This window comes from Brachionichthys hirsutus, unplaced genomic scaffold (genome assembly GCF_040956055.1).
Source record: "Brachionichthys hirsutus isolate HB-005 unplaced genomic scaffold, CSIRO-AGI_Bhir_v1 contig_982, whole genome shotgun sequence".
Lineage (NCBI taxonomy): Eukaryota > Metazoa > Chordata > Actinopteri > Lophiiformes > Brachionichthyidae > Brachionichthys > Brachionichthys hirsutus.
Genome location: NW_027180471.1, coordinates 92,325 through 118,912, shown reverse-complemented (window position 1 = coordinate 118,912; position 26,588 = coordinate 92,325). Strand labels below are relative to the sequence as shown.

At 41.1% G+C, this 26,588-nt stretch overlaps 3 protein-coding genes across 3 annotated transcripts; 1 reads left to right on the top strand and 2 right to left on the bottom strand.

Annotated features, from left to right (window-relative positions):
• Positions 1-767: 767 nt before the first annotated feature.
• Positions 768-3,379, bottom strand: LOC137915181 (FXYD domain-containing ion transport regulator 6-like). The gene is made up of 9 exons (XM_068758624.1): positions 3,331-3,379; positions 3,073-3,096; positions 2,957-3,006; position 1,664; positions 1,518-1,553; positions 1,330-1,404; positions 1,162-1,198; positions 1,002-1,051; positions 768-802 (listed from the first exon to the last, which is right to left on the bottom strand). The coding sequence occupies exons 1-9, from the start codon at positions 3,377-3,379 to the stop codon at positions 768-770; spliced, it is 357 nt and encodes a 118-aa protein (XP_068614725.1).
• A 3,800-nt stretch (positions 3,380-7,179) lies between these two features.
• On the bottom strand, positions 7,180-12,312 carry LOC137915180 (transmembrane protease serine 13-like). The gene is made up of 11 exons (XM_068758623.1): positions 12,171-12,312; positions 11,550-11,726; positions 11,128-11,254; positions 10,738-10,833; positions 10,455-10,498; positions 10,184-10,346; positions 9,572-9,741; positions 9,188-9,280; positions 8,110-8,252; positions 7,860-8,009; positions 7,180-7,740 (listed from the first exon to the last, which is right to left on the bottom strand). Exons 1-11 carry the CDS (start codon positions 12,310-12,312, stop codon positions 7,708-7,710), a joined length of 1,338 nt encoding a protein of 445 aa, XP_068614724.1. The 3' UTR covers positions 7,180-7,707.
• Positions 12,313-14,842: 2,530 nt separating this feature from the next.
• On the top strand, positions 14,843-19,256 carry LOC137915179 (uncharacterized). The gene is made up of 7 exons (XM_068758622.1): positions 14,843-14,861; positions 16,318-16,432; positions 17,010-17,179; positions 17,288-17,433; positions 17,796-17,964; positions 18,096-18,208; positions 18,348-19,256. The coding sequence occupies exons 1-7, from the start codon at positions 14,843-14,845 to the stop codon at positions 19,254-19,256; spliced, it is 1,641 nt and encodes a 546-aa protein (XP_068614723.1).
• The last annotated feature ends 7,332 nt before the right edge of the window (positions 19,257-26,588 follow it).

Below are 26,588 nucleotides of genomic sequence, written 5' to 3'. Positions count from 1 at the left end.
GCAGTGAGACAGCTGATAGAGGAGCTCCCTGCTGCCGTGGAGCTCATGCAGGTTACCTGGAAACAATTCCAGTGCTCAGACAGAGAGCTATGGGAGTCGAGATTGTCTTATGTAAGGCTAATCACATTTACATGTAAAGATACACATGCACATGTGATACACAGGCAATCGTACATGTACAGAACATGCGTGCACATGCAGTAGGTACCCACATGTGCACGCACATAGACAAATCTAAATGAACCCTACACAACTGTATAGCTTCTTGGTGAGCTATCCGTATTCATGTATGTATTTATATAATGTATATAATATGAATATATCTTACATAACCTAACAAATCTGACCAATTGTTTGTTTGTTTTTTTTGGGGGGGGGGGGGCAATTGACACAAACACGAACTGACACTTTCTCAAAGGAGATAAACAAACAACAAACAGCAGACTGCACAACATTATAAATTGTTCTACTAACTTTTTCAGTTAAACGTTCTACTTTAAGACAAAGATCCAAAGTGAAAGAGACTGTCACGGAAAGGCACAGGGACAGACAAGAGCACGGAGGGAGGGACTGACAGTCACGACGAAGCACGACACGGTAAAGGTTTCCCTTCAGGGAACACATTGTTTATGTGTATATTACACCTGGAATCATATATTTCTGTTTCTCAGTGCTGATGTCATCATCATTTTTTCCCAACGTTACAGTGACTTGATTTCAAATAAAGGTGATCAATTCAGAGGGTAGTCCGGTCCAACTGAGACGCCTCATTCCTCCGCGACAGTTTCTGCAACAACTTTACCTGAAACAATTCAACAATTCAGATCAAGCTCAAGATTAAGAAACTTTAAGCTTTTGCCCAAAGTTATTTTACTCGACGAGTGTGAGCAGTACTTGAAAAAGTGTACGACTAACGTCGTTCTTCATAATATCGCTATTCCCCTTTTCCACCAAGGAGGATCTCGACTTATTTCTCATCGCCTCTGCTATGGGCATCTTACCCTTGGGGACAATCAAGTTCTCCTCCTGTTTCTCTTCATCTCCAGGGGCCCTGAGGAGAAGATCCACAAGATGCCATAACCAAAACATGTCATATAAAACAATCCTTCACATCAACAGATTTTTGGTTCATTTTCCCCGCTCAGAGGAAAACTAATGTACCTGGGCTTCTGGTTCACGCCGCAGCGGCATCGCCGACCTAGAAGCACGAGTTCAAGACTAATTTAGTTTGGTGTATTATCAAAATGAACAAAATGATATAATCAATGATATACAGTATTACTGTAATATAAACTGATGCAGAAACACAACACAGACAGGTCGACTTACTGAGGATGAGAAGAATTCCTAGTGTGAAAAGTACAACGGCAAGTGTCAGCCCTCCAATCCTCAGGCTCTCATAGTCTGCAGAGAGTAGAGACACAGAAACAATTTGGAGGAAGGAGAAAGGCTTGCTACCACTGTGCTGTTCCCTCAGAGGTATGAGCACAGAAAACACCAGAGTCTTCTAAACTTACCATAAACAAATGGGTTTTCTTCTTCCTCTTTGCCATCTGCAAAAACAAAGGCATATGCATCACATGTCCCTGAACCTGAACCAAAGGCATTCCAGTTACATTTCTGAATGTCCATTGTCTTATAATCACCAAAACGCTCCTCAAACCCTTTTTTAAACAGGCAGTGGCTGAAATTGAAGAAGCCAAACGTTGTTGCGCCTGAATGTAAAAACTTTAAGCCCATAGCAAAGCTTCCATTTTGATCTCAAACCCAAATGGAAGCAGCATTTTGGATATCGTTCCAACGAAGCTGCAGCAAAATGCCTTCCGCTGAGTCAGCCTCCAGTGACATCATGACGGCAGCACACGGTTTTAGTGTTATTAGCTATAACTGCTGCATTTGACACAGTGATCACAAAATACTGATAGACGGGATAAAGGACAATTTTGGAACTTCTATATCAGTTCAATAATATTTCCTATCATCCAGCTTTGCGGCTCGTTCAATGAGAATCACCTTTACAAATGATCTAACTATATGGCCATCAAGAAATGATTGACATTGATCATTGCTCCGGATGCTGCACTACTGAGTTTAACAGCTCTTTCTAATTATAATTATTTTCTAATATTATTCTATGCTTTCGTCTCTCCTAAGATTCTCTGTTTTTTTATATATATATTTTATCCTTTAAATCTTGTTGTAGCTTCTGTATTTTATCTAGCAGTGAAGTACTTTGTGATTTTAATCTTTTGGAATAAACTTTACAGTAACTTTCTTTATTATTTTTCTTTAATTAATTCTTATTTAATAGAAAAACTAAACTTTTAGGCTGTGGTGAAAGAAAGCAAATTCTTATAAAAAAAAAGACAACAATTAGTCAGTAACAAAATTCCATGAGCAAGACAATAAATGAACTTAGAAAACTTACAAGGGCCATGAAATAAATTCAACCAAGAAGGCTGGCGTAAAAGGGGACACAGAATATACACACAAAGTGACAAGACAGTGACAAGCAGGTGAGACTTGGAAGAGGAGACAATAGGAGAGAGGTGAAAACAATCAGACAATCACACAGCAGGAAGTTAAGAAGCAAACAAAGTAAAACAGTCAATAAACAAGGAAGGAACTGAATACAGGTGAAAATAAACCATCAGACCAAACCAGGAAATAAACAACTAGTTATAAAATAATACATTTATAAAAAAAAAGAGCAAAAAAATAGAATGTTTCTTACAATAGTCCAAAGGTCTATAGCTTTTCTTTTAAACTCCAGTTTAATGCCATTTTCTGAACTTAATAATTCTGTATTTGATATTTGAAAAGTAATCCTGCTGCCCCAACTCTCGTACAATGACGTTGTCAGCTGCCACTCAGTGCTTTCTCTCAAGGAATTTATTTCTAACCAAGGTTATAGATGTTATAGATGACAGCTGTGTCTGATTATCTGTAATCTAACACAGCTGCCACGTTCTGCTGTCGTAGAGCAATCCATAAGAGCCATTTGATCTGAAAACTAATGATCCATCAATTTGTCAGTCTGAGGCCATTAAAGATTACATCTAGGGTACTCACCCTGCACGCTGGGGTCTGCTACGGCTGAGAGGCGGTGGAGCACGGAAGAAGTTTGAGTCAGAGGGGGAAAGGAAAAAGCACAAAAAGGAAATTAAACAGGAGACCGGTAGTTGTTATAGAATTATATCTATATCTATCGAGTGTGTGACTATGTGAACGTGCATTTACATCTCTTACTTGCAGTTTCTCTTTACACACACAAGTAATGACTTGTATGTGTGGGGTGTGTGTGTGTTTTGTGACAAGTGGAACACTTACCAGCTACACACACCAGGAGAGAAGAGAGGAAGAGCAACACAGTTTCCATGGCAACTGTTGAAATACAATAACATAGACGGAGGGTGAGAAAGAAAGACCGAAGAAAGAGTCGTCAGCTGTCGAGAGATTTAAACTCCAAGAGACACATTCAGTCCCGTGTGGAGTAAGTGGCGTGTGAAAGCAGGGGCCGCATTACAGAACAGCGGCGGTGTCCAAACCCCTCGAGTTTGAACGATGTGGAAGCGGGCAGACGGTCTTTTGAGTCTTCGGTTATTATGATGTTATGCATCGACATTCAGAATCCCCACATAATGGGCTCTAATGGCTTTGGTGATCACATGGCCTTTCCTCCAGAGCCACCTTGAGGTTGATTTATTGTAATGGCATCTGCTACACACACATCCACCCCTCCGTTAATCCATCATTTTCTGTCACTACTTATCTTGTGTAGGGTCACAGGGTATAGCTGGAGACTATACAAAATGAAACTGGGCAAAAAAAGGAGGATAAAGGGCCACACAGAAATGCAAAAAGACATTCTCACTGTCAGTTGAATCGGCCGTTTAGATTCACTACTACTTCACATCTACTGCTTGTTTTTGGACTGAGAGGAGCTCCTGCAGGAAACCCACATCGACACGCTGGAAAATCCCAGGACCCAAAGGGGGCTGGAGCCCAGGGCATTGCTGCTGTGAAGGTTCACACTTATGTTCCCCTCATACAACTAAGGTGACTTTTTTAACATCAACAGGTCAATATTTTACATTTTGGTTTATGATTGGAAAAAATAGCAATCATAAAATACGCATTACAGCTGCTAGTTTCACGGTTAAAGTATAGATCTAATATGTTATGTCAAATCAAAGTAACTGATGATAATAATAATGACGGCACTTTCTTCCTCTGAGAACTCGATGTGGAACTGAGACACTGGACTTGATTTACTATGAACTTTGGCTGGTAGCACTCAAGCAAATTTCTAGGTTCAGTCACTTGCAATTATAACCTCATGTAAAAAAAAAAAAAGCTGTGACCTAATCTCATAATAAATGTAGCCCCGATGAGAACGTATCCAAATGTGTGAGTGGTCCAGACCAGTGCAAAGGAAACCCCGGATACCTCTACCCAGGGGTTACCAGAGAATAGTTCAAAATAGAGATCGTAAAAAGGTTTGACATTCAGCATTGCATTTGATGCAGCTTTTCAAAGTAGTAAAGCGGAGCTCCATTCATCCTGGCCTTATCCTTCCTGCATCAGGGCATCACTTGGCTGTCCACCTGTCTGCTTCGAGCCCATCGTTTAGTTCCATCATCTGACTAACTGGATCTCTGATTGAATAGATCCATTCATTTCCATCGACCTACCTGGCTGTTTGTCTGTCTGTTGAGTGGGTGAGGATATAGTGCACTAAAAACGAACAGAGTCCATTGTAGATATTAGGCGGGGTACTCACTCGTTTCCTGCCCGGGTGCTATTTGTATGTTAGTGCACTGTTGTGTATTTGATGTGTGAGCCGTCTCTAACCGATCAGAGGAACACACTGGTAACTCGGACATTGATGAGATAATAGAACACAAGATGGCAACAGTGAAGCAGAAGACCTGTACAGGCATCATTCTAAAGGCATTATACTCTTAGCCTACACAGGATAACGGCACAGATGCAGTCACCAGTCCTTAATTAAAGAAAAGGTTAACAGGATGAGGATTTTCTGCACGACAGAGTTAAGTATTTTTACATGTTTTACCTCAAAATAAGGCCACATACTTTACTCTGTCGTTGGAGAAAATCCTCTTCTTGTTAACTTTTTCTTTATATTACCAAAAATGTAGTCTGACAACTAGCCTCGTTATTTTTTCTAAAAGAGAAGCTGTAGCTGTTTGGGCAGGACAAGGGGACTTGGGGTAAAGAGTCTGCTTTCAAGGAGACGCCTGCAGGAGGGATGAACAGATAGCATCTGGAAGGAGAGGACAAGGACAAGGTGAAGGGCACACAGAGGAGACACTGTTGAGGAGTGAAGTGAGGGGAAGGGGGGTTTCTGTATGATTACGCAATTCTACTACAGAATGAATGAAGCATTTAAAGATAAGGGCAGGAAATGTGACCTGAGACAGAGAGTCAAAAAGAAGACAGTCTCTGAGACGAATGCAACCAAGAGGACGGTGAGGTCGGAAAGCAGATCCAGACAGAAGCCACTGAAAGATGATGAAATAATCTGTTAAAAATAACAAGATTTTTGGAACAAATACTTTACATTTGCAACAATCCCCTCTCACCGCAGCTCTAGCGTAATCGGGGGGGTTAAATATGAGGTTGGGTTGGTATTATAAACTCAACATTTACCTCCAGGCTCGTGCCCTGGATTCTGAGGGGACCGTGGTGGTGACCATGCAGTGACTCAGAGGCTTTATATGCACATATATTAAATGTCAATGTGCATTTAAAAAATAATAATAATAAAAAGAAAATCCCATTCCTTATTTTTCAGCATCCGTTAACATGCGGATGCAGCTAAATGGGTCACGCAAGAGGCTATTCGGATGATAAAACAACTTGATGCCTTACATCATCATGTCCTTAATATCCCAGTTATCGCCATAGCAACTGCCTCCAAATAATAGGTTGAGCTGGTTGATCATGTTACAAGGACAAATGAGGAGAGAAGGGTGTGGCCCGCGGCTTTGAAGACGGGATGAGTCGGGCAGGAGGACGTCTCTGGGATAAATCGGCGTTACATTGATATGGGCCAGCAGACGTCAGATGCCCAGAACGCTCTGCCAAGCATCATCGCATCGCAGCGATCGATGGCGCGACACACGCGCGCGCGCACACACACACAGCCATCATTTGATGCGTGACGTCTGCGCAGCCAACCTGTGGCTCATCAGATGGAGCAGCAGAAGACAATGACATCATACACGACATGTTTTTTTTTGGTGTGGGGGGGGGGGGTAGAAAGATAAAATGCATCTTTCACAGGCGTTGTCGGATTCCGTGAACAGACTAGTGATCAGTGGCAGCAGACACACCCTGCTCCTCCAGCGTTAAACAGCGCGCTGTGCTGGACGGCAACGCGCGTCAACCGGAGCAGGTCCAGAATATTATTGCAAACGCGTCGGCGTGAAATGCAGACATTTGCTTGATCCGTTGAAAATCTTTCACCATTGAATCATCTGCACGGAAAACGAGATCAAATGCATGGAGTCCGAAAAAATAAAAATGTCGACACCATCAAAGTGGATCTTAAATATGCACGTTGATGAACTCACCTCTTCTCCAGATGAAAGCCACCCGCAAAAATCGACCAGTTAGTATCACAAGGATCTTGTTTCAGATAATCTCATCGGTCAATGTGCGCGCACTGCACGTCAGCTTGACCTGGGAAAACGTGCGCGATGGATAGACTCCTTGAGTTCCGGCTTTTTTTTCAGAGCGATGGAACCTCTGTCTATCTCCTTTCCTTTCCCTCTGCCTTTATCTCCCTCTCTCTCTCCCACACACACGCGCGCACGCAGCAGCAAGCCAGCCTCCTGCGTGAGCAACTACACAGTAACAATCTTCATTCATCCATGTTTCATAAATGCTCAATTACGCATGTAGGTGACACAGTATAGTTAACTGTTGCCTCACAGCAAGAAGGTCATGGGTTCAATTCTCAACATGACCTTTCTGTGTAGAGTTTGCATGATCTCAAGGCACTCTATAGTACTGTTTCCCTTACCTTAATAATATTTTTTGCTTAGATTTTATGGCTAATGTCTACAGTACTGAGACAAAAAAAATGACATAATGACATCCTCATAATATTTGCACAATAATCTGGATTCACATAATAATTCAAATTTGGAGATTTTCAGTATTTAATTTAGGCCCACATAATATTTATCACAGTGAGATAAACAATAAAATGCAACTAAGATGAAATCATTGCTGATATTATGCGGTTTGATGGAGCTTCGAAACTTAAAAAAAGAAAAATTAATTATGATTCTCTGACAGCGTTGTCATTTTAATGCTAATATGTGTTCATTAGAAGAAGAAAACCCATATCCATACACTCTTACCTGAATACTTTCTTATCAGGTAGATTAACAAAAGTATACAAGCAACATAAGAATAAAGTGTGCAAAACCTAAATCAGTGCATTTAGTGTGTATTCATGCATGACAGAGGATATTATAGACTATGAAGAACACTGAGAAAGAAGTCAGCGTTTGTCCTGCTGAAACCTCCCACCCCAGAACCAGCATGCAGCCATTCCTTCATCCATCTTCCTGTCTTCCGTGTCTTCTCATCAATTACAGTTGTTAATGTGCAAAATCCATCCATCCCATTGCGATGACTTCATAGAGCATGGTTCACTGGGCCGGTTGTTCATTAGCAGGAGACAAAACCATTCACTGCCCATTTCTGCAGGAAGGATTGCGATGAAGAGAATCACACGACTGGCAGCAAATCTAAACATATCCTAGTTGTCTGATGTCAAACATGCATTTCTATGCCATTACCCTCTGGTTCTCTATTCTTACCTGCAAATTTTGATAGATCCATGGCAACAAGCGACTGACGCGGGAGTAAACGCCAGGCCACTTTGCCTCAGCACAGCCAATTCCCCAGCTGGTGAGCCCGGCCAAGTACCAAACCTCGGCTTCACATACGAAAGGTCCACCGCTGTCTCCCTGGAGACAACAGCTTGCTCTTTAACATGTTTCACTCTAATGTTTGCTGGATGTATATGCAAAAGAATAATCCACATTCATCTGTTGAATGGCTGCTCACATAACAGGAGTCGTATCCTCCGCCTTCAATTCCAGCACAAATCATGTTGTCAGTGACAGTGCCGTTATACATTTCGTTGCTGTTACATATCTTGTGTTCAACGATGTTCACCTGCACCTGCCTCAGATCATTGCTGTAATCGTCTGTATTATAGGGAACAAAATGCTCATTAATTTTCCAAACAAGGCTCTTATAAAATGCCAAATTAGAATCTGACAAAATCAACAAGATTTGCCCGTATCCACCACTGCCTGGAGACGACAGGCATGCGTCACTGTCTGGGAGATCCTCATGTTCCACTGGGAGTTCAGACTTTATGTTTCTGTTCAACCTGCAAGCATTTTCCCTGATGGCTATCTGACTGACCTTGTTCCCTCATTTTTGGTGCATGTATATTAATTTCTAATCCAATATTTGCCACCCCATAAAGATAAATTTATATACCAGATTGCTGATCATGTGTTAAATCTATAAAGTTATTTTATATTGTATCATACAGTTTCATTTCTTATTTCTATAATTAGCATCATGAATTGAAGCCATTAGGGATGCTAAAAGGAGAATTTACATATCTAAGCATTGAATAAACAGAGGGAATAAAATATGTATGTGTAGTCTATCTGGAATAATTTTACTCGCCCATTTTCTGAGGCGTATTCATGTACATGACTATATCTGTCGTCTCTAGACAGTAGCAGGTAAACAACTATTATACTGTGTATACCTAAGTCCAAGACCTTTTAACACTACAATTATACACAGGGACCTACTTGAATTAAACAAAATGATCAAACCAACAGAACTAGATAAAGAGGGGCCAACGGGTTTACCAACCTACACAGTGGAAGTATAAGGGATAACCAGTAAAATCTACTCTAACCTTTGATTTGTAACAATTTTAACATACTTCTGTAGGTGGCTTCATATCAGAATCAGTTTATTGACTTTGTCAATGAGGGTTCACAGACTAGGATTTCTTTTTCTGGTATTGACAGTAATAAAATGCAAACTACAGCGCTATGCTACAGGTAATGCCGAAATAGTCTAAGTAAAAAAATAAATGATAATCCCATCCTACCATGTCCGGTTGCACCAAAACCAGTAGTTGAGCATAGGGCCCCGCCTTCAAATTCCTTGCCCGTAGGTGGCAGACAAACTGGCCAGAGTTTATCTGTATAACAAAAACAAAACAACAAATCATATTTAACATTTGCAACTGTGTCACCAACCCCGTGTGTTCAGTAGGATAGCACTATAAACCTATAGCTTGCTTTTCAGATATGACATCACTTTTCATATTAAAAATACACAGTTATAATTAAATGGCCTAATTAATGTGACATTGTTGCAACCAAGGAGTGGCAGTTAATAATAAAACATCATTAAGCTCTTTCAGTTTCAACCATGGCAGTCATAAATAAATAAAAAATAATGATTCGATGAACTCAGTTGTGTGACTGACCATTGAAAGTAACTGGACATTGCAGTATGATGATAGCAATGTCACTGTCGTGAGTGGTTTTGTTGTAGTTCTCATTGATTATGATCTTCTTTATCTGGTAGGGATTAGGTGGACTTGTCAGTGAAGCCATGCCACCGTACACGGCCCATTCTGTTTCGTCATCGTTAGGACTGCAGCACATAAAGACACTGTTCAGTAAGCAGCAAAAAGGCTATCAAAAGAGGCTTTGAACCTTTAAACCCAAGAAGACAGACTTTTTGTTTTATAGGAAATCATTTGGTCTAATTCTGGGGAGAAATTTCTGCTCCAGCACCGAGGATATCCAGTTAGACATGCAGCTCTGACTTGACTGATGCCTGGTGTTGTGTGTTTGTGTGTTTGTGTGTTTGTGTGTTTGTGTGTGTGTGTGTGTGTAGGTGTGTTTGTGTGACATTAAACTCTACTGTTAGTAAGTGCTGCTTGTATAAGACAAGCATCACACATGCATTATGGTCGAATTACATTAGCAGACATTTCATTTACAGGTAAATAAGAATTAAAAACTAAATTGTACAATAGGTTCTTGTGGCAGGGATGATCTCCTTTGAGGCACACGATTGCTGTGTCGGTCACCTTAAGACACAGTGAGCAGCAGTCAGGACAATATCATGTGCGATCAGGACTCCTCCACATGTGTGCTTCCCGTTGAGTTGCAATGACATTTGCCAAGGCCACTTTTGAGGCGTGGCTATTTGGCCCCCAACAATTTTGGACGTTGATTGCCTCTTGCCACATTCTAAGAGATGGGACACGGAGTCAGGTTGTTTTTACGAGATGGAGGGAAAGAGAGAGAGAGATAAAAAGGTGCTCATGTAACGGCAAGAACAAAAGGGAGGCTCCTCACCCACACACTTCAGGGAAACAACCTCGTTGTTTGGACAGGAAGTGCTGCGTAATGCCGCAATGAGAAAATCAGTTAACATGAAAAAATACAGCGAGTCAATGTGCTCATTGCTGCAGCTTTGTTGTACTGTGTGTGTTGCATGCAGTCATAAGAAAGGTAGAAAAAAAGTAAAGGTCATATTTTTGGAGTAGCTTTCATTAATTTCAATAAATAACACATAATGAGGAAGGCTTCATCAGCATGGGAAGGCCATCCGTCTGAGTTGTGAATGACATGATCGTACCTGGCATCCAGAACACCCTGGATAAACTGAGAAGAATTATAGGTCAGTGCTAAACCGACGAAGTCCCCGGTTATCTTTATTTTAGTTAAGGTGGACCTGGAGAGAGAGAGAGGGGTTAGTTCAGCGGACGTGCAAACACAGAGACCATTTTATTAAAACAATGCCTGATTTAAAAAAATAGTTATTCAGATTCTGTCATACAAGACATTGCAGAAAGTCACGAAGAAACGAAATCGGTCTCAGTGGATAAATCGCACAGAAGCCTGTATTTTCTCTGACTGCAGCTCAAATGACTTTTTTCACCTCCAAAAAGGTACGGTGTTGTTGTTCACCAACCCGAGGCCTAATTAGCTTTGGCATAATTACTGTTGAGTAAGACTGATGATTTACTCTCTAAAGCCCAGCTGGGCGCAGGTCTGGTCGGCGTAGCTCTGGTTCCAGCCCTCGTAGCACACTGGCAGGAAGCGGTGATCTCGAGCTGTCTTAACTTCTAGACGACCATTTTCTATGAACCTCACTGGGGAAAAGAGAACAGAAGACGGATTAGAGGGTGTCACACCTATGCATGTCTATGTACAGTGTGTGTGTGTGTGTGTTGCAGGATGCCCTGATATTGACAAAAACTAACTTTTTTCATCTTGCTTTAACAATAGTACATAAATGAGATTACTTGATTCGCTGGGACGACATACGTTACACGTACCGTGGAATATTAGTATCACTCATTAAAACGCCCTGCTTATGAGAAGTTAACATTATTCCTTGTTTTTGCGCGGAGTTTGTTACGTGTGTGCGCGTGTTTGTTTACTCACCACAATTTGTTTCATCAGTATAATCAGAACAATCTGCAACTCCGTCACAGTCGATGGCGTTGCTGGGGCAGTTGTTATTTTTTACTGGGGGAATTACTTTATCTGTGTGTTCCCCATCATCATCATTGTGCCGAACAATGGCCATCTTGAACGGCACCAACCGAGTGCCGAAACGAACTGTTAGGGGAGAGCGGGCAGGATTCAGTCTGGGCAAGTCCAGTGTGGCATTGTTACTGTAGTTAACATCTTAAATGGATACATCATGCCTTTTCCTCTCACTTAATCAATATAAGTGGATATTCTCAACACTTTTAAAGACCTATAGAGAGTTATCAGAATCAAAGTTTGTAGTAAATGATTTTTTTTTTTACATTGAATATATGAGACAGGTTCAACTAAATAAAACATATAAATGTCAAACTATGAGAATATTTTGAATAGAGTTCAATATAAACAAGAAACTATCTGCATTTATATCCATCTTGCAAGCGTTTATAAAAGTGTCCCATGTTATGAATAGATCCATCGTCTGATCAGAACCACTGGGGCAGCATAAACGCTGTGGCTAACTTAATGTAAAAGTCCTAAATGCAGTAATGTGTAACAGTAAATGCAGTATACTTCCTAGCCAGATGGCCAGCATCAGCAGAGCAAACAACAGCAAGCCTGCCCCCGACCCGCCGTAACACCGGGCATTGGTTCTGCAGCACCGCTTCTTCTGACTGCCCGATGCTGGGCACACAGTACACAAATAAACACGCATGAATGATCCCCACAGTGTTTAGGCGGAGCACCTGCACCCACTCTATCCTCAGCACAGTACGTAATGAGGATGTACCACTCACATGCGCCTTTCTGTTTGATTTGGGGAGCGACCACAGGCAGCGGAGCCTCAGGATGTGTATGGACTATCAAATCTGGAACCGCCTCCCCCTTGTTGGGCTCCTCGACGTCCACATCGTTGAAGTAGTAAGGAGGAGGGGGGTCGTTCTGAGAAGGAAATAACAAAGGCATGAATATATTACTTTAAAGACGTCATTGTTGTCTCTATAAATAAAAACCTGTACAGTAATCATGTTTTATCTATCGGGCACGATGCTATCACTACACAGACAATAGATAGGCAAACACCCCCATAAAAACCATGGAAAAGTGCATTTTGTATTATATTGGCCTTCTTTCCTCTCACCTGTTTGACTAACAGATCCCAGCAGCCATACCAAGGTACTTTAATTAGTTTTTGGGTGTTTTTGACTAATATTGTGATGGGAGATAATCTAAGGATTAGCTATGAGGGCTAATATTCGGATTTTGAGTGCATTTGTCCATTTAGCTCAAGTTATATTATGAGCTCAATGACAAATACATAACAGATCATCTGACTAGTCAAATTCATTGCTCGTATTCATCTGAATCTGTTTCTAATGCTTGCATTTTGTTTCATTTTAGTTCATATTGTTTCACTGTTCAAGTTACATTTCCTGCTTCCTGGAATATACAGTGAGATCAGCTTCAGCAAAACAGGAAGTCTTGACGGTAAGAGACAACTGTGACAGATTAGCTTCTCCTGCTTTTGTTGATCCTGATGGTTGATGCCAATCTGGGTACTGGGTACATTCAATCCTGTATTGAATGTGACTAAACCGGTATTTTTAGTACATGGCAATCCAGGTATGTTTGTTTGCAGTACCGCCCAGTAATTGTGACGTGTGAAGGAACAAGAGTGACATGGCATTACAGTTTCTTCTCTTATTCTTCCAAATTAAACAAGAGATAAAATAAGATTACATGAATTCCAAAGCGTAGCTGATGTGTGACACATCTGTCCAACATTTTAATGTTGGACAGGATTAATTCCTCAAGGACACACTAAGAAATTTATAGTTGCGCTGGCGCAAATAGTTCTTTTTATGTTGAGTTTCAAAATACAGTACACCTCAATTAATTGAAGGGAAATTGATAAATTGATTTTTTTTCCCAGCATCGTGTCCTTGGATTCTCCAGAAGGTTAAAGCCTATGATCAGAGGGAAAAAAAAGTTGTTTTTTTCTTTTTTTACATTTACATTTACGCCATTTCATGTTTATCTGTGTCTTCTGCAGTGCTTCAATTCTGGCCATTGACTGAATCTGAGTATCTAATGCTCTAATCTGGACTGGTGGCAAATCCAAGATGAAAGATTCCCCTTTCTATCCAGTTCAGTTTAATTTCAACTACGTACTTGCATTAAATGGAATATTTAATGTGCTTGACGTTTGACGAGTCAAGTGTACTTCTTATCCAAAGCCATACCATTCTCACAACAAACAAAGCAAGGCTATAAATTCTTAGACTTCTACAAACGGAAAAGGAAATCCAATTAAAAATATGGAGAGGTTAAAAGGCACTGTTTAGAAAGAAGGAGATTTTGAAAGACTTACCGGGTCATGCACTCCCATTGGATTTAAGTCAGCTCAGCGGATGGTGGTCTACTCTATTTTATTCCCTACTTTCTACTTTCTACTCTCTAGTGTGATTGTCACTGGACTTCATCTAAGCAACAGGTAAATCTGCTTTCCTATCTGTCTGCCTGACGCCGCCCACCTGCAGCCTCCATCGTTCTCTCAGTCCTTCATTCTTCCACGTTTGAGAACAGGCGCACCCACAGCGCAAGATTTGCACCTGTCGGACCAGTTTTGTTGCCATAGAAAAAAAGAAATGTCATGGTGTGAAGCTCAGTTATGGATAAAATGACATCAGCTGACCTGTTAGGGTTCTGGAACATAAGCTCCTCCTTCTCACGGAGAATTCAAGACCTCGCAAACCTAAGGGTTTCTACGAAGTCTCGATAAAAATAAATCCGGATTTTTCTATTTACTTATAATGGAGACTTAAAAAAAAAAAATCTTGTAAAATATGCATCCAAGTCAGGGGTCCGATATGAACTATCATGTTAAACGTCTTCTGGATCTGATCCAGAACAAGGTCAGGAAAAATCTGTAATTTTAACATTGAAAACTCCATTTATGGACTCAAAAATCAGTTTAAAAATACACATCAACTCTGATTAACTTTTACCTTTCATGGTTGGTGTACAAAGACAGCAAGAACAATTTAGAATCTTTTGATTGTGATCCAGATCACCATGCGGCCGGTGTAAATCCAATTAGGAGGGGAATGAGAGCCGTTTGGCGGAAGTTTGCGCTCTCATAGTACTTTCCTAGTTATTAACTGGAATAGTATAATTATAGTATAATATGTAGTAAAGCCAAAAATAGTATAATTATTTGAAATTGTATTACCAACACAACTACCATGACATACAAGGTAAATTGTGAGCGAAGCCGCTCCCTCTTAACAGCAGCAGACGAATCTCCGTCCGCTTGCGAGAAGAGAAACCAAACGCTGACATACAGGTTCCTGCTCAGACGCATTTGCAGATTTGAAGAACTAAGGTCACCTACTTGGTCACGGTTAAGATTAAAGTACTTTTCCATGACTGTTAGTCTATTTTTAGAATAATTCTGCTGCTATTATTGATGAGATGACGACGTATTTAAGAACCAAACGATGAGAAGACTGTGGGTGAAGGCAGGCAGTGAAGCCATGAATAAAGGAGATGTAAGAGAGACTATGGTGAACAACGTTAGTTTCAGTTAGGATTCATTTATGGCGGCGTTTCTGACCGAGATGCTTGAGACAGAAAAGAGGAGCGCTGTCCTGCAGCATCTGATTACTATTTTGATCAAAAACTGTCACAGATATTTCATCTGTGTTTGGGAACTGCGTTAACTTGTGGATAAAGCGTACAATATGTGACCATTAAAGACACACTGGCCAATGGCAAACGGCAAATAAGACCATGCATGTATCTGCTTCTGTATTTAAATTCTATTTCACACAATGAAAGCTATGAAATGAAGAAAAAAAAGGATATTTACATATACCAGGAATTCCCTCTTAATAAACTACTCGCAACTCAGGAAACCGAAAGTCTCTGAACGCCCCCTTCTCTTGCCACTGAACCGCGTAAAGTCCATCTTTTTGGTTACAGCCCTCGGAAGTTATTTATTTGCATCATGATCCCACTGAGAGTGTGAAAAGGAGAAACAAAACAGCGAAAGAGGAAGGAAAATGAAAAATAGCTGCTCAAACAAATGAAGCTTGAACAGGAGACGTGTCATCGAAGAGGGAGGAGAGAAACCAGAGGGGTGCATTTGGGTAATTAAATCACAAAAAAAAACCCACTTCTATCACCGTCACCTCATCGAAGCGGGAACAGCTGCTTCACTTTCGACATTTTTCATCACATCCTGTTAATAGAAACTGGAGCCGATTTGCTGAAGAGAAACGTTTTCCTCGCTGATTAATGGAATGAGGATCTTTATTCGTGGCTACAGTGCGGCTTATGTCTGAGCGATCGTACCTCTCGCAAACAACAGAAATGGATAAGAGGAATCAAATACTATTTCTTGTCATCTTGATTATCTATACGGGCAGCGCATCAGGTAATTAACCAAATGTACTGCTTTCTGTCAAATGGTTCAGCGGTTTATCAATTTTAGTCAAACTTTTAGTTACTGAATGAGTGAGTCATGCATTTGAGTCCTTCTTCAAAAAATGTTATACTCTGCAACATTTGCTGTCGTTTCATTTTACACAGTGTGACATTAAAAACGGAATAAATCCCTAATCTCGCAGTCTTAATTTATAGAACTCCACATTGTTTAAAGAGATTGAAATGAAAGAAAAATATATAATAATTCCACCTTCTTTTTCTTATGTTTCAGGCATTCCTAAGCCTGAAAACCTTGCAGTTGATATTTTGGATGGGGAGGTGACAGTACTTTGGAAACATCCTCTGGACGCACCCTCTGACTGCCAGTACAATGTACAATTTGCAAAGTATGTTTAAGTTCAAAACTTCATTGATGAAAGTTGAGTCAGCGAGGATGAAGGGAAAGGTTTACAAGACAGTGGTGTGGACAGCCATGTGGACGGCTTAGAGACAGTGTCTCTGAGGAAAAGACAGGAGGCGGAGATAGAAGTGGAGGAGATGAAGATGCTGAGGTTCTCCTTGGGAGTGACCAGGTTGGATAGGATTAGAAACGAGGCAATAAGAGGGACAGTGAAGGTTAGACGTTTTGGAGACAAGGCCAGAGAGACCAGACTTTGATGGTTTGGACATGTCCAGAGGAGAGACAGGGACTATATCGGTAGAAGGATGCTGAGGATGGAGCTGCCAGGGAACAGGGCTAGAGGTCGACCCAGGAGAAGATACATGGAGGTAGTGAGGGAGGACATGAGAGTTGTTGGTGTTGGGGAGGACGATGCAAAGGACAGGGTGAAGTGGAGAAGGTTGATTTTCTGTGGCGACCCCTGAAGGGACAAGCCGAAAGTTCAGTAGATTACTATTATTACCTTTAATTAATCACCAGTTGATCTCCTTCCGCCTGATGACAGGTTTGTTTTCTGCCCTCAGCTACACTGGTGATTGGGCTGTGGTGGACAGCTGCACTGGAATCAGCATGACCTCCTGTGACCTTAGCAGCCTAATACAGGACTATGGCACTGGCTACAAGGTCAAAGTTCAGCTGGTTGCAGGAGATAGCAAGTCTGCTTGGGCAAAGAAAAAAGTTCTCCCAAATAATAGTAAGCATATTGCTGCAGATTTAGTCACGTGATTGTTGAATGGTTAAAAAATTATGGTTAATAATGCTAATGTTCTCAACGTTGTCTTACCTGTCTGTCTTCCTACAGCCGAATTGCGGCCGCCCTCGTTCAGCTTGTGGGCCACATGCAGCACGCTAACAGTTTATGTTCACAAAAAGTCCGTTCTGAAGAAGCTCTTTCCTTATGGAGCCGTCTACACCATCTACCTGCAGGAGAAAGGACACGATAGTAAGGTCAGCATCTGAGTCCGACAGCACCAACCCATCCTTACAACAATATTAATAACCATCAACCGATTGGCAGGTCTGAAAAAACATACCAACACAAAAGGCAACAGTCAAATCTTTCATTCTGTTGTTGATTGTAAAAGAAAATAGTTTTTTTATTTACAAGACAATCACTGAGTCGGTGAATGAGTGTGATTTATGTTCTAGTAATTCTGATTTGGCCTGGATTGATGCAATGATGCGATAAAACATGAAAGCGATCCTTTATTTTATACATACTTACTCCTTACGGTCTGAACCTTAGGCTAATTGATGCCTACACGATGCAAAGCCTTGAACTGCATTGACATTTCACTTATACACCGCAGACTATCACAGAAGACCTGGAAGATAGTGCAGAAGAGGATCACAGGACCTTCACTTTCAGTTCTCTCCGCTGGGGCAGAGAGTACTGCGTCAACGTCAAGGTGGCGGGCGTTGGAACGCTCTCTGCCAGCAACGCGTCCGCTAAACAATGCCTGATGCTCCCAGAGCAAGGTAGAAACTGATGATGCGCAGCTAAACCCAAAATGTCAAACCATCAGAGCCAACAAAAGATGATGCATGTTGCACGATGATGCAGATTCTAAATCTACAGTTGTCGATTTCTTCTTTTTTGCTCCTTCCAGAATGGTTCATAATTATTGTGACATCCCTATGTAGTGTGTGTGTGGTGGCTTTTGTTGCAATCACGGCAATCCTCTGTTACCTGAGACGTCCGGAGAAAACACCTGCTGCATTAGTGAGTACAGAAATAACAGAGATAACAACAGGAGGAATTGGTTATGTTCTGTTAGTCACAACCAACCTTGCTCTTGAACGCGTGTAAATAAAACAACAGCTGATACGACGACCTGCCACTTCTTCTTTTCTCACCATAGAAATCCCTGACAGACGGTTGGTCTCCGCTGTCCATTGGAGACATGCCTCCCGAGGTTGTGACAGACAAAGGCTGGTTCCTGTACTGTCACAGCACAGGAAAGAGAGACTGTGCTAAGGGCGCAGCGATCCATGCAATAGCAGATGGCGATGGAGAAGTCAAGGGGACAAGCTTGGACAGTGGGGTCGGTGTGGAGTGCACTTCTAGGAAAGGCAGCAGAGGAAGTCCCCCGTGGAGGCAGGAGGACAGTGGCTGTGGCAGCTTAGGAGGATCAGAGGGCTCTGTTACCAGCCAGACTGACTTCCCCCCGCAGGAAGCAAGCTCTGACAGACGCGTAGCGAATGAGAGAAAGGATAGTGGCGTGGATTTGTGCGCCCGCATTCATTCTTCTCCCATGAATCTGAACGGACGAAACAGCGGGTCTCCTAAGGAGGCTGTCGCTCTGGGCAACTACCGAAGACAGAGCCCCCCTGCTGTGCACATTCAGGTCTGCGATGACGAGGAGACTTTTAAACAGAGGCTCCCTGAGTCCATTTCAGCCAAAGTGGTCACCGGCTACAGGGCCGGGCCTCGATGGTGCATCTGCTCAGGAGCTGGTCAATGCAATTGGTGCCAGCAAAGCCTTTACGGATCAGGCGTCATCAGACAGTACAGAGCGATGCACGTTGAGAGGGACCTGCAGAGAAGCAAATGTGGTAATGGCTTTGACAAGAAGTTAGCGCTTTCAAGTCATTTGAAACAAACGCAAATTATGGAAACACCTTTCGTACACATGGGGAAGGATTTTCCACACCTTCCGCCCCTGGCACAGCTGGCGCTAGTGGAAAGCAAGGAGGACTTTAACATGGATAATGTGCGTCTCTCGCTCTGTGACGTACAACTGACGAATGACTTACAAGCTGTGGAATGATGAAATCATGCCACCAGACGGGTTTCAACCGCTGCTGGTGGAATCCCTTTTAGCCCATAACACACTGTTGGAACTGCATTCGGGCAGCCGATGAAAGCCGAGCAAGTGGCAGGCTGTTGTTGTTGCTGTTGTTGAACGTAGGCAGGAAGCAGAGGTTAGCCCACGCAGCTGCTAAATGTGAGATGTCAGTTGGACTCTCAGGGGCCTCTAGAGAGGGAGAGCCGTGCCAAAGATCACTTTGACAGACTTTTCATTTGTATTCATGACTAACAGTTCGGCGTTATGCCAGAAGTGAAACTAGTTGCTGTGCTGGTCAAAATGTGATACAAATAAAACTGGAATATTTCATGCGTAACACTTTCAGGAGTTTTCCCAACAAATATGACACATGGAAGCAAGCAAGCACAAGGTAAAATCTGAAATGCCGCTGTGATACGTGATGAAAACAAACATTACATGCTACACAATTATACTTGGAGTGTTCATATGCAAATTCTTCACAGGACCGAGAGCAGCAGTTTTGGCCTTCTAATCAAAGACACATTTCCTCTATCAGACTTCCTCTGGGTTTTAAAGAAATAAGACTTCACGCTGACAGCAAAGAGAGAAAAATGCTCAGCTGGGCTGAAAGTTCCTTTTTATCTCTGTATCAGCATCTATAAATCGCTATCGGGATAAAGCTGATTTATGGGTTCAGAGTCTTCTTTGAGTTGCTGGGTGAAATATTTTCGCCATGTTGTGTCAACTGATCATCGCTAAATGCAGATCGTTTTTCAAACGTCTTCATGTTTGTGTGGATAAACCTGTTAACAGGCCGAAAGGTAAATATGTTCCGATGAACGCCACAGTGAAAGGCAATCAACATTCTTATCAACTGCCAAACAGCCAAATAAAACAAAAATGTATTCGTGTGAGTTTTCACATTTTATTTTTATCATCATCTTTTTCTAAGCATGTCTGCACTCACACCATTAATTCATAATGGTCACGAGGAAGTACTTTTAGGTTCACTGAATTACAAAGGAAAATGGTGACTGTCCAGTAACAGGAAATAATGAACACACTGTGGCCAATCAGAATTGGCTGTGACCAGGTCATTGGAATAATTTGAGGTTTTCATCTTTCATTTTCAATTTTTAACTCGTGCATAGCCGTAATCAGATTGTAAATTAGCACATGTACATGGATTTACCTTAAGAAAAAAACTTATTTTTGTTGTTATTTATTGAAACACATACTACATATAATACATAATAAAAAACAGGTCTGAGATCATACACTGTACAGTATGATTTATTTGTCCTAAAACGTACATCATAAATATTAGACATGAAATATATTGTGTTTTTTACAAGCTGTCTATACTGTATATCTGCTACATTACACTTCCACAGGATATAATTCAACAACTAGCATTGACAAAGAACAGTTCAGAATGAATTTAAGAGCGAGGAAGACTACAGCTGAACAAAAAACTTGGAACTGAACCACTTGATTTGTGGAAATCAGATGGGGTTTTTTTTTTTGTCATTCTTCAACCAGACAAACAAGCAAAGCAAAAAACATTTGGACACAGGTGGAAAACACAGAGAAGCATGGCTTAGTAGCATTAAGTTGGAAAAAATAAGAATAAGCAAACCACAGAAAGGTTGTGGTGATGCGAGTCGCCTGCAGCGTGCAAGAAGAAGCGATATGACAGATTTCTGTCATTGAGCTGATGGAAATGTGTCTTCACCTCAAACCTGCTCCTCATTAGCAGCATTGTCACCATTTGTTTTTCTGTGGTGTGAATGTGTGTGTGTGTGTGTGTGTGTGTGTGTGTGTGTGTGTGTGTGTGTGTGTGTGGTGGTGGTGAGTGGGGGGCTGCTTGTAGATGGGTGTGAGCGTGGGAGTTCTCAACTTTGTAGTCACAAAATGTCAAACTTGACACAGACTGTATGACTTGTAGCGGAACCAACCGAGTGAACTTGCATGTATGAAACAGAATTTTCAATGTTGTTGTTTTTGCAATGGAATTTAAGTGGTATAAAAGCATAAAGACAGATGTAAATAGTATAAAAGAGCAAGCGCACACAAGGTTTGGAGACAAGTCAGCGTGTTTTGAAAGCAAGGCATCAAAAAATGTAAAATTCCCTCCTTCTGCACGGTTGTTTAAACACGCATCAATTAGAGCAAACCAACTGTCATTTTACGATGCTGCTGATGGAGAAGGGAGGAGGAGATTTCTTTAAGCCAACTTTGCTGTAGAAAGAGATGCCAGACAAATAGAGATCACAAACACAGCACTAAAATACAAGGACATGCATGTGTTTGAAACATCTGAGAGGGGAAACACACTCACGTGAGCATTTTGTCTTTCATCGATGGCTCTGAGGGAATAAGAGGATATATTCATTTCTGTATGACGGCACGGCAGATTCATCATAATGCAGTATTTAAAAGAGTATGTTCACCACAAGACAGGTTCTTTTCCAGCAAAGTACACAGAAAGTAGAATATATATACTTTATGTAACAGAACAGACGCAATATTTGTTAATGCTGTAATCTGGCAACTCAGTTTCCACTCACCTTTTTTCTTACAGCATTTTTTGCACTTTTTGCATTTATATTTGCAGAAGAAGTGTACAATGGCAATGGTGAAGAGGATGGCCAGGATTCCAAAGCCCACAGCGACGCCCACCGCTGTTGAGTTTACCCTGCTGTCTGCAAACACACAGAGAATTACATTATAGCCACATAAGAACTCATTTCACAGATAGCCTTTCATGTATTAAAAGGACAGGATGCAAAGCAGGGATTGACAAGAGTCTTCTTCCATGTTCTTATTGAAGTCCTAGAGTCCAACTCAGTATACGCAATATGTTTAATTTGGCTTTCTGGACATAATTAAGTAATCAATCTGTTTCTCATTAATAGATATTTGCTCTGGTCCTCTGGCTTAAGGCCGTTCTTAAATTGAAACTGAAATCACAAGTTCTGACAGATGGCTACACGAAGCTGAGATTGTTTTGAACGCCATCCGCCATTACTTTACTGTCTGAGCGGAGGCGCTTTAGTGTCAGCAGCAACAGATCAATAAAGGTTTATTCCTCAACTTTGGACATTTGACTAGAGCTGAGAAGATGACTCTTTTATTATTTTGAAGGTTCTAGCGAACACAACAAAAGCAGCCTAAAATAAACAGGACAGTGTGGAATGTAACAAGAGCTTTTAAAAAAAGACACTCATTGTGTATAAAATATCTGAAATCTGAGGAGCTACTTCTTGAAAGTTGTGCGTCACAATTACTGTAAATGGCTGAAAGTCTCACTTACCACCATTCCCCATGGCTGACCAATATTCTGTCTCGTCCGTCTCCTCTCCTCTCCAAGGTTCTTTGTAGAGCTTTGTCAATCCCTTTTTTTAACTTGAAATTATTCTTTGGTTTGAGGCGACTGTGAAGGGTATGAACTATCCTTCCTCCTTCACCTACGTCAGTCCTTCCACGTCCCCATTCCTGTCATTCCTTAAAAACCAGTCCATCTTCTTTCTCTATCTTTCCCGTCTGCTGCCGTCTCGCTATTAGAAGTTATCATCACAAAGCTAATCTGGCCATCTCCAAGTCCCACGCAGACAGCACTGCTAAGAACACCTTTTTTTAATCCCATTGAAATACGCGAGTAGAAATGGAAACCCTCTCAGCCATGTAAGAATTGCTATTTGTTGTTTGTCTTTGAAATTTAATGCCATTTAATTAAACAGCATTAAACTATACTATTAATTCCTGTAGTGATTAATCCAATGGGACAAAATCATGTGTGTACAAAACAAAAACAATTTATCGATCTGCCATTTGTTTTGTTGTTTTGATACTGATTGTGACTAAATAAATATTCAAATTATCAGTTTTCTAAATATATTCTTTCTGCATTTATTATATACACATGAACAAACATAATGTGCTACAAAAACCATTCACAGAGAAACTGATACTTTTCATCCATTAATTTTGAGATAAAAAGGTTAAATATGATCAGACCTGATTCCATTGCTGCTTTTGGGGGGCGTTACAAACATGTAGATATTAGGTCCCTGTTGATTGTGTGTGTGTGTGTGAGTGTGTGAGAATCAACCTTTTCTACTAAATAAAGGTCCCGTGTGCAGAGTGGAGTGTCCTCCAGTGGTGAGGTTGCAGATTTCAACCTGCACCTCACCTCAACCCTCCTCGTGTGTGAATGCTGCGTTCGAGAGCGAGTGATTCTTGGCTGCTGTAGAAACATTACCTTTTTAGGTTAGAAATGTCCAATTAATTTCTTTTTTTTTTATTATTATTTTATAGTAAATCTAACCAAAATAGACAAGTCATAGGTTTATGGAGGGTTATTGGACTTTATGTAAATCCAAACTAATTACCTATCAGTAGCTTCATATTTAAAACATAGACATTAAATATTATTGACAACAAGCCCCGTGCTTTATCTTGACACATTGAATCCACAGACAGCATCTCTGACAACGTTTCATTTTTGATTTCATAAATGTATTAAAATATCAGTAGAACTACTGTTAAATTACACAATATTGAATAATGGGTGAACATATCAATATCTGCGCCTGTTTATTTATAAGTCTGTGAGGTCTGCACTAACAGTAAACTGAGACTTTTCAGGAAATCCTTTGGGAAATTACTTCAGCAACGGCAGAAAATTCCCAGAAAACTATAAAATCCTTACGTCACACATGAGCGTCACTGATCCTCTTTAGAGTGGAGGGAAATATAACCCACCAGGCATCAAAGCGATCTATCACTATCAGCTATCACTGCCTCAATGCTGCAGATACATGCAGCCTATCATGTGGCACCAGGATTTCCCTACGCTCTTACTTCCCTGTACGTCAGAAAAGATGGGAAGCCGGTAACACAATAGAATATTTTTTAAATCTTTCCCTATCACGGTGAAATTTGATTTGGCAGTGTGGTGTGTCTCTTAGGCATTTGCAGTTTGAATATCTGATAGTCCTGACTTGAAATCCAATTATGTTGCTTTTGGGTTAGGGTTATTTTTTTTGAATCAATAGATAATTTCAAATACATCACATAATATACCGTACCTGAAAATCCTGAGTAGCTTTAGCTTTAGTCTGTCAAAAAGATTTGCTCCATTAAAAAAAAAGAACAAAAAATAACTTTCATCCAAAGTTATTGTTTCTCTAGTAACAGTAACCGCGGGACAACATACAATCTTTAAAATCCATAGCGGACATGAAATGAAAAATATGTTAATTATTAACTGGCTCTATTTCAAACCAGACTTAATATCAAGTTTCGCTAACCGCACACCTGCGTGAACAAAGGAGGGCTTTAGGTGCATCCGCTGGTGGAGATGTGGAGTTTGGTCGGATGTGTGATTGTGTGTGTGTAAGAGAGAGAGCGAGAGATAGAGAGAGACTTACATTCGTCAATGAGCTGGAGGGCAGGGAGGTGGAGATGAAATAACTCTGAGGGGTGTTTCCTGTTGACACCATAAAAGATCCTCGCTGCAAGATGCCGAACTTCAGACACCAGGAATATTTCTCTCTCGCATTTTCTCCTTGGCCTTTACTGATGGGGAATAAAAGCGACTTAACAGGTGAGGAAGAGTTCAGTGGTAGATGAGGAAAGGTGTTTGTGATGGCGCTTTGAAGAATGGTCAGTATCTAAACTCAGCATGATCAGGCAACTTTTTAATGTGGTGCCTCATAGTCCTTTGTTGTATAACGGGATATAAAGTCTCACATTCTGTTACTGTATTAGAATAATTGAGCTATCTAATCTAATTTCCATCTGAAAATCAGATGAAGTTCTTCTAAAGATCATACAGTAAGATCATGGTTCCTCGCTGACTTGATTTGAGTTTGTCATTACACTGTTTGCGTTTTTCAAAGATGCCCTCGAAAAATAAACAAGAGGGCATCTATAAGAGGACTATTAAATGGCATATTATCACGCTGCGAAAAACAGAAATCAAAGCAACAGTCTTCAGCCAATCTGTTAATATGTAACTGATCTGGCCTAAACGTTCAGGAAGTAGCGGTGACCTTGTCTTTTAGAGCAAACATCATTGGCTTCAGCATCGACAGGTGGTGCCAACGGCAAAGAGATGAAGAGCCACGAGCAAATGAATGAACGGCAGTGATCTGATGCACGTTGCCTTCAGGAGAACAATAAAAGCTTTGAATCAACCACAACAACAAAAAAAAGGGCAAACAATAGATGTATTAGATCTTTGAAAAGCGCTCATCTCCTCTTTTATAATGTGCAAATATTTTACATCCTTTAGCCACATCAGTCGGTTGTAAATGCAGAATACTCACGAGTCACAGCGTTCCAGACACACACACTGTGGTTCTATAGTTCTTGTTAATTGGAAGAAGCTCTCCTAACAATCTACAACAATCTGTCTGTGGATTACCGAGTCCACGGACCGAGGTTTAAAATGCAGGTCAAGCAGCACAGTCGGTTCCTGTTTCTGACCAGGGACAGTCTCTCTTCAGCCAACCTCATCAGCCTGTTTCCTCGCTTTGTCATGTTTGGCCGTGCTCAGCGTATCCATGGCGCTCGCTGTGGTTGAAATCTCACAAAGTCGTGGGCCGATTGTCCGAGCGGTCTAATTGAAGAGTTCAGTTGCACAGAGGCGTTGCTGATATTTTGTCATTTACAGGTTGGAATGCTTTTGAATCCATCAGCGACGCGTCAGGCGGTTGTGCCGTGCAGCAACTTCGCCATTTAGGTTTTACAGAAGTCCGACAAAAGTAGCCTTTCACTTTTTTTTAAAATTATCCGTGTAAATGAATGCCATATTCAAATACATTTTAAAAACATTATTTTGGTATAGGATCCATAAATGTTTTTTATATTTATATTTTCAGAGAATATTTATGATTTTCGGCCATTCCCAGATTTATTGCAGACACCTAAAAACTACTACTGCTCTACACTTTCGTCCACAGCAAATCAACCTTCTCCACTTCACCCTGTCCTTTGCGTCGTCCTCCCCAACACCAGCCACTGACCTTTCGATTAGAGGATGGCGCTCTTACTGCCTAAACCACCATTTGCCATCCCTGCCATTCAACTAGAACTCACAATTATAATGTCAAATCTTTTATTTGCCCCATGCAACTCTTTGGATCACGACTTAAACCCCACAGCACTAACGAACATCTCATTAGCTGCACTCTGCTTTGAGCGCCAACACGGCGAGACTCCATGCTACACATGACCCCTTCTAAACATCTGCATTGCCATTGTGGGAATGTGCTTACCGGTACATATATCATGTATTGACATAGTGTGTTGTGGTGTTGTGTG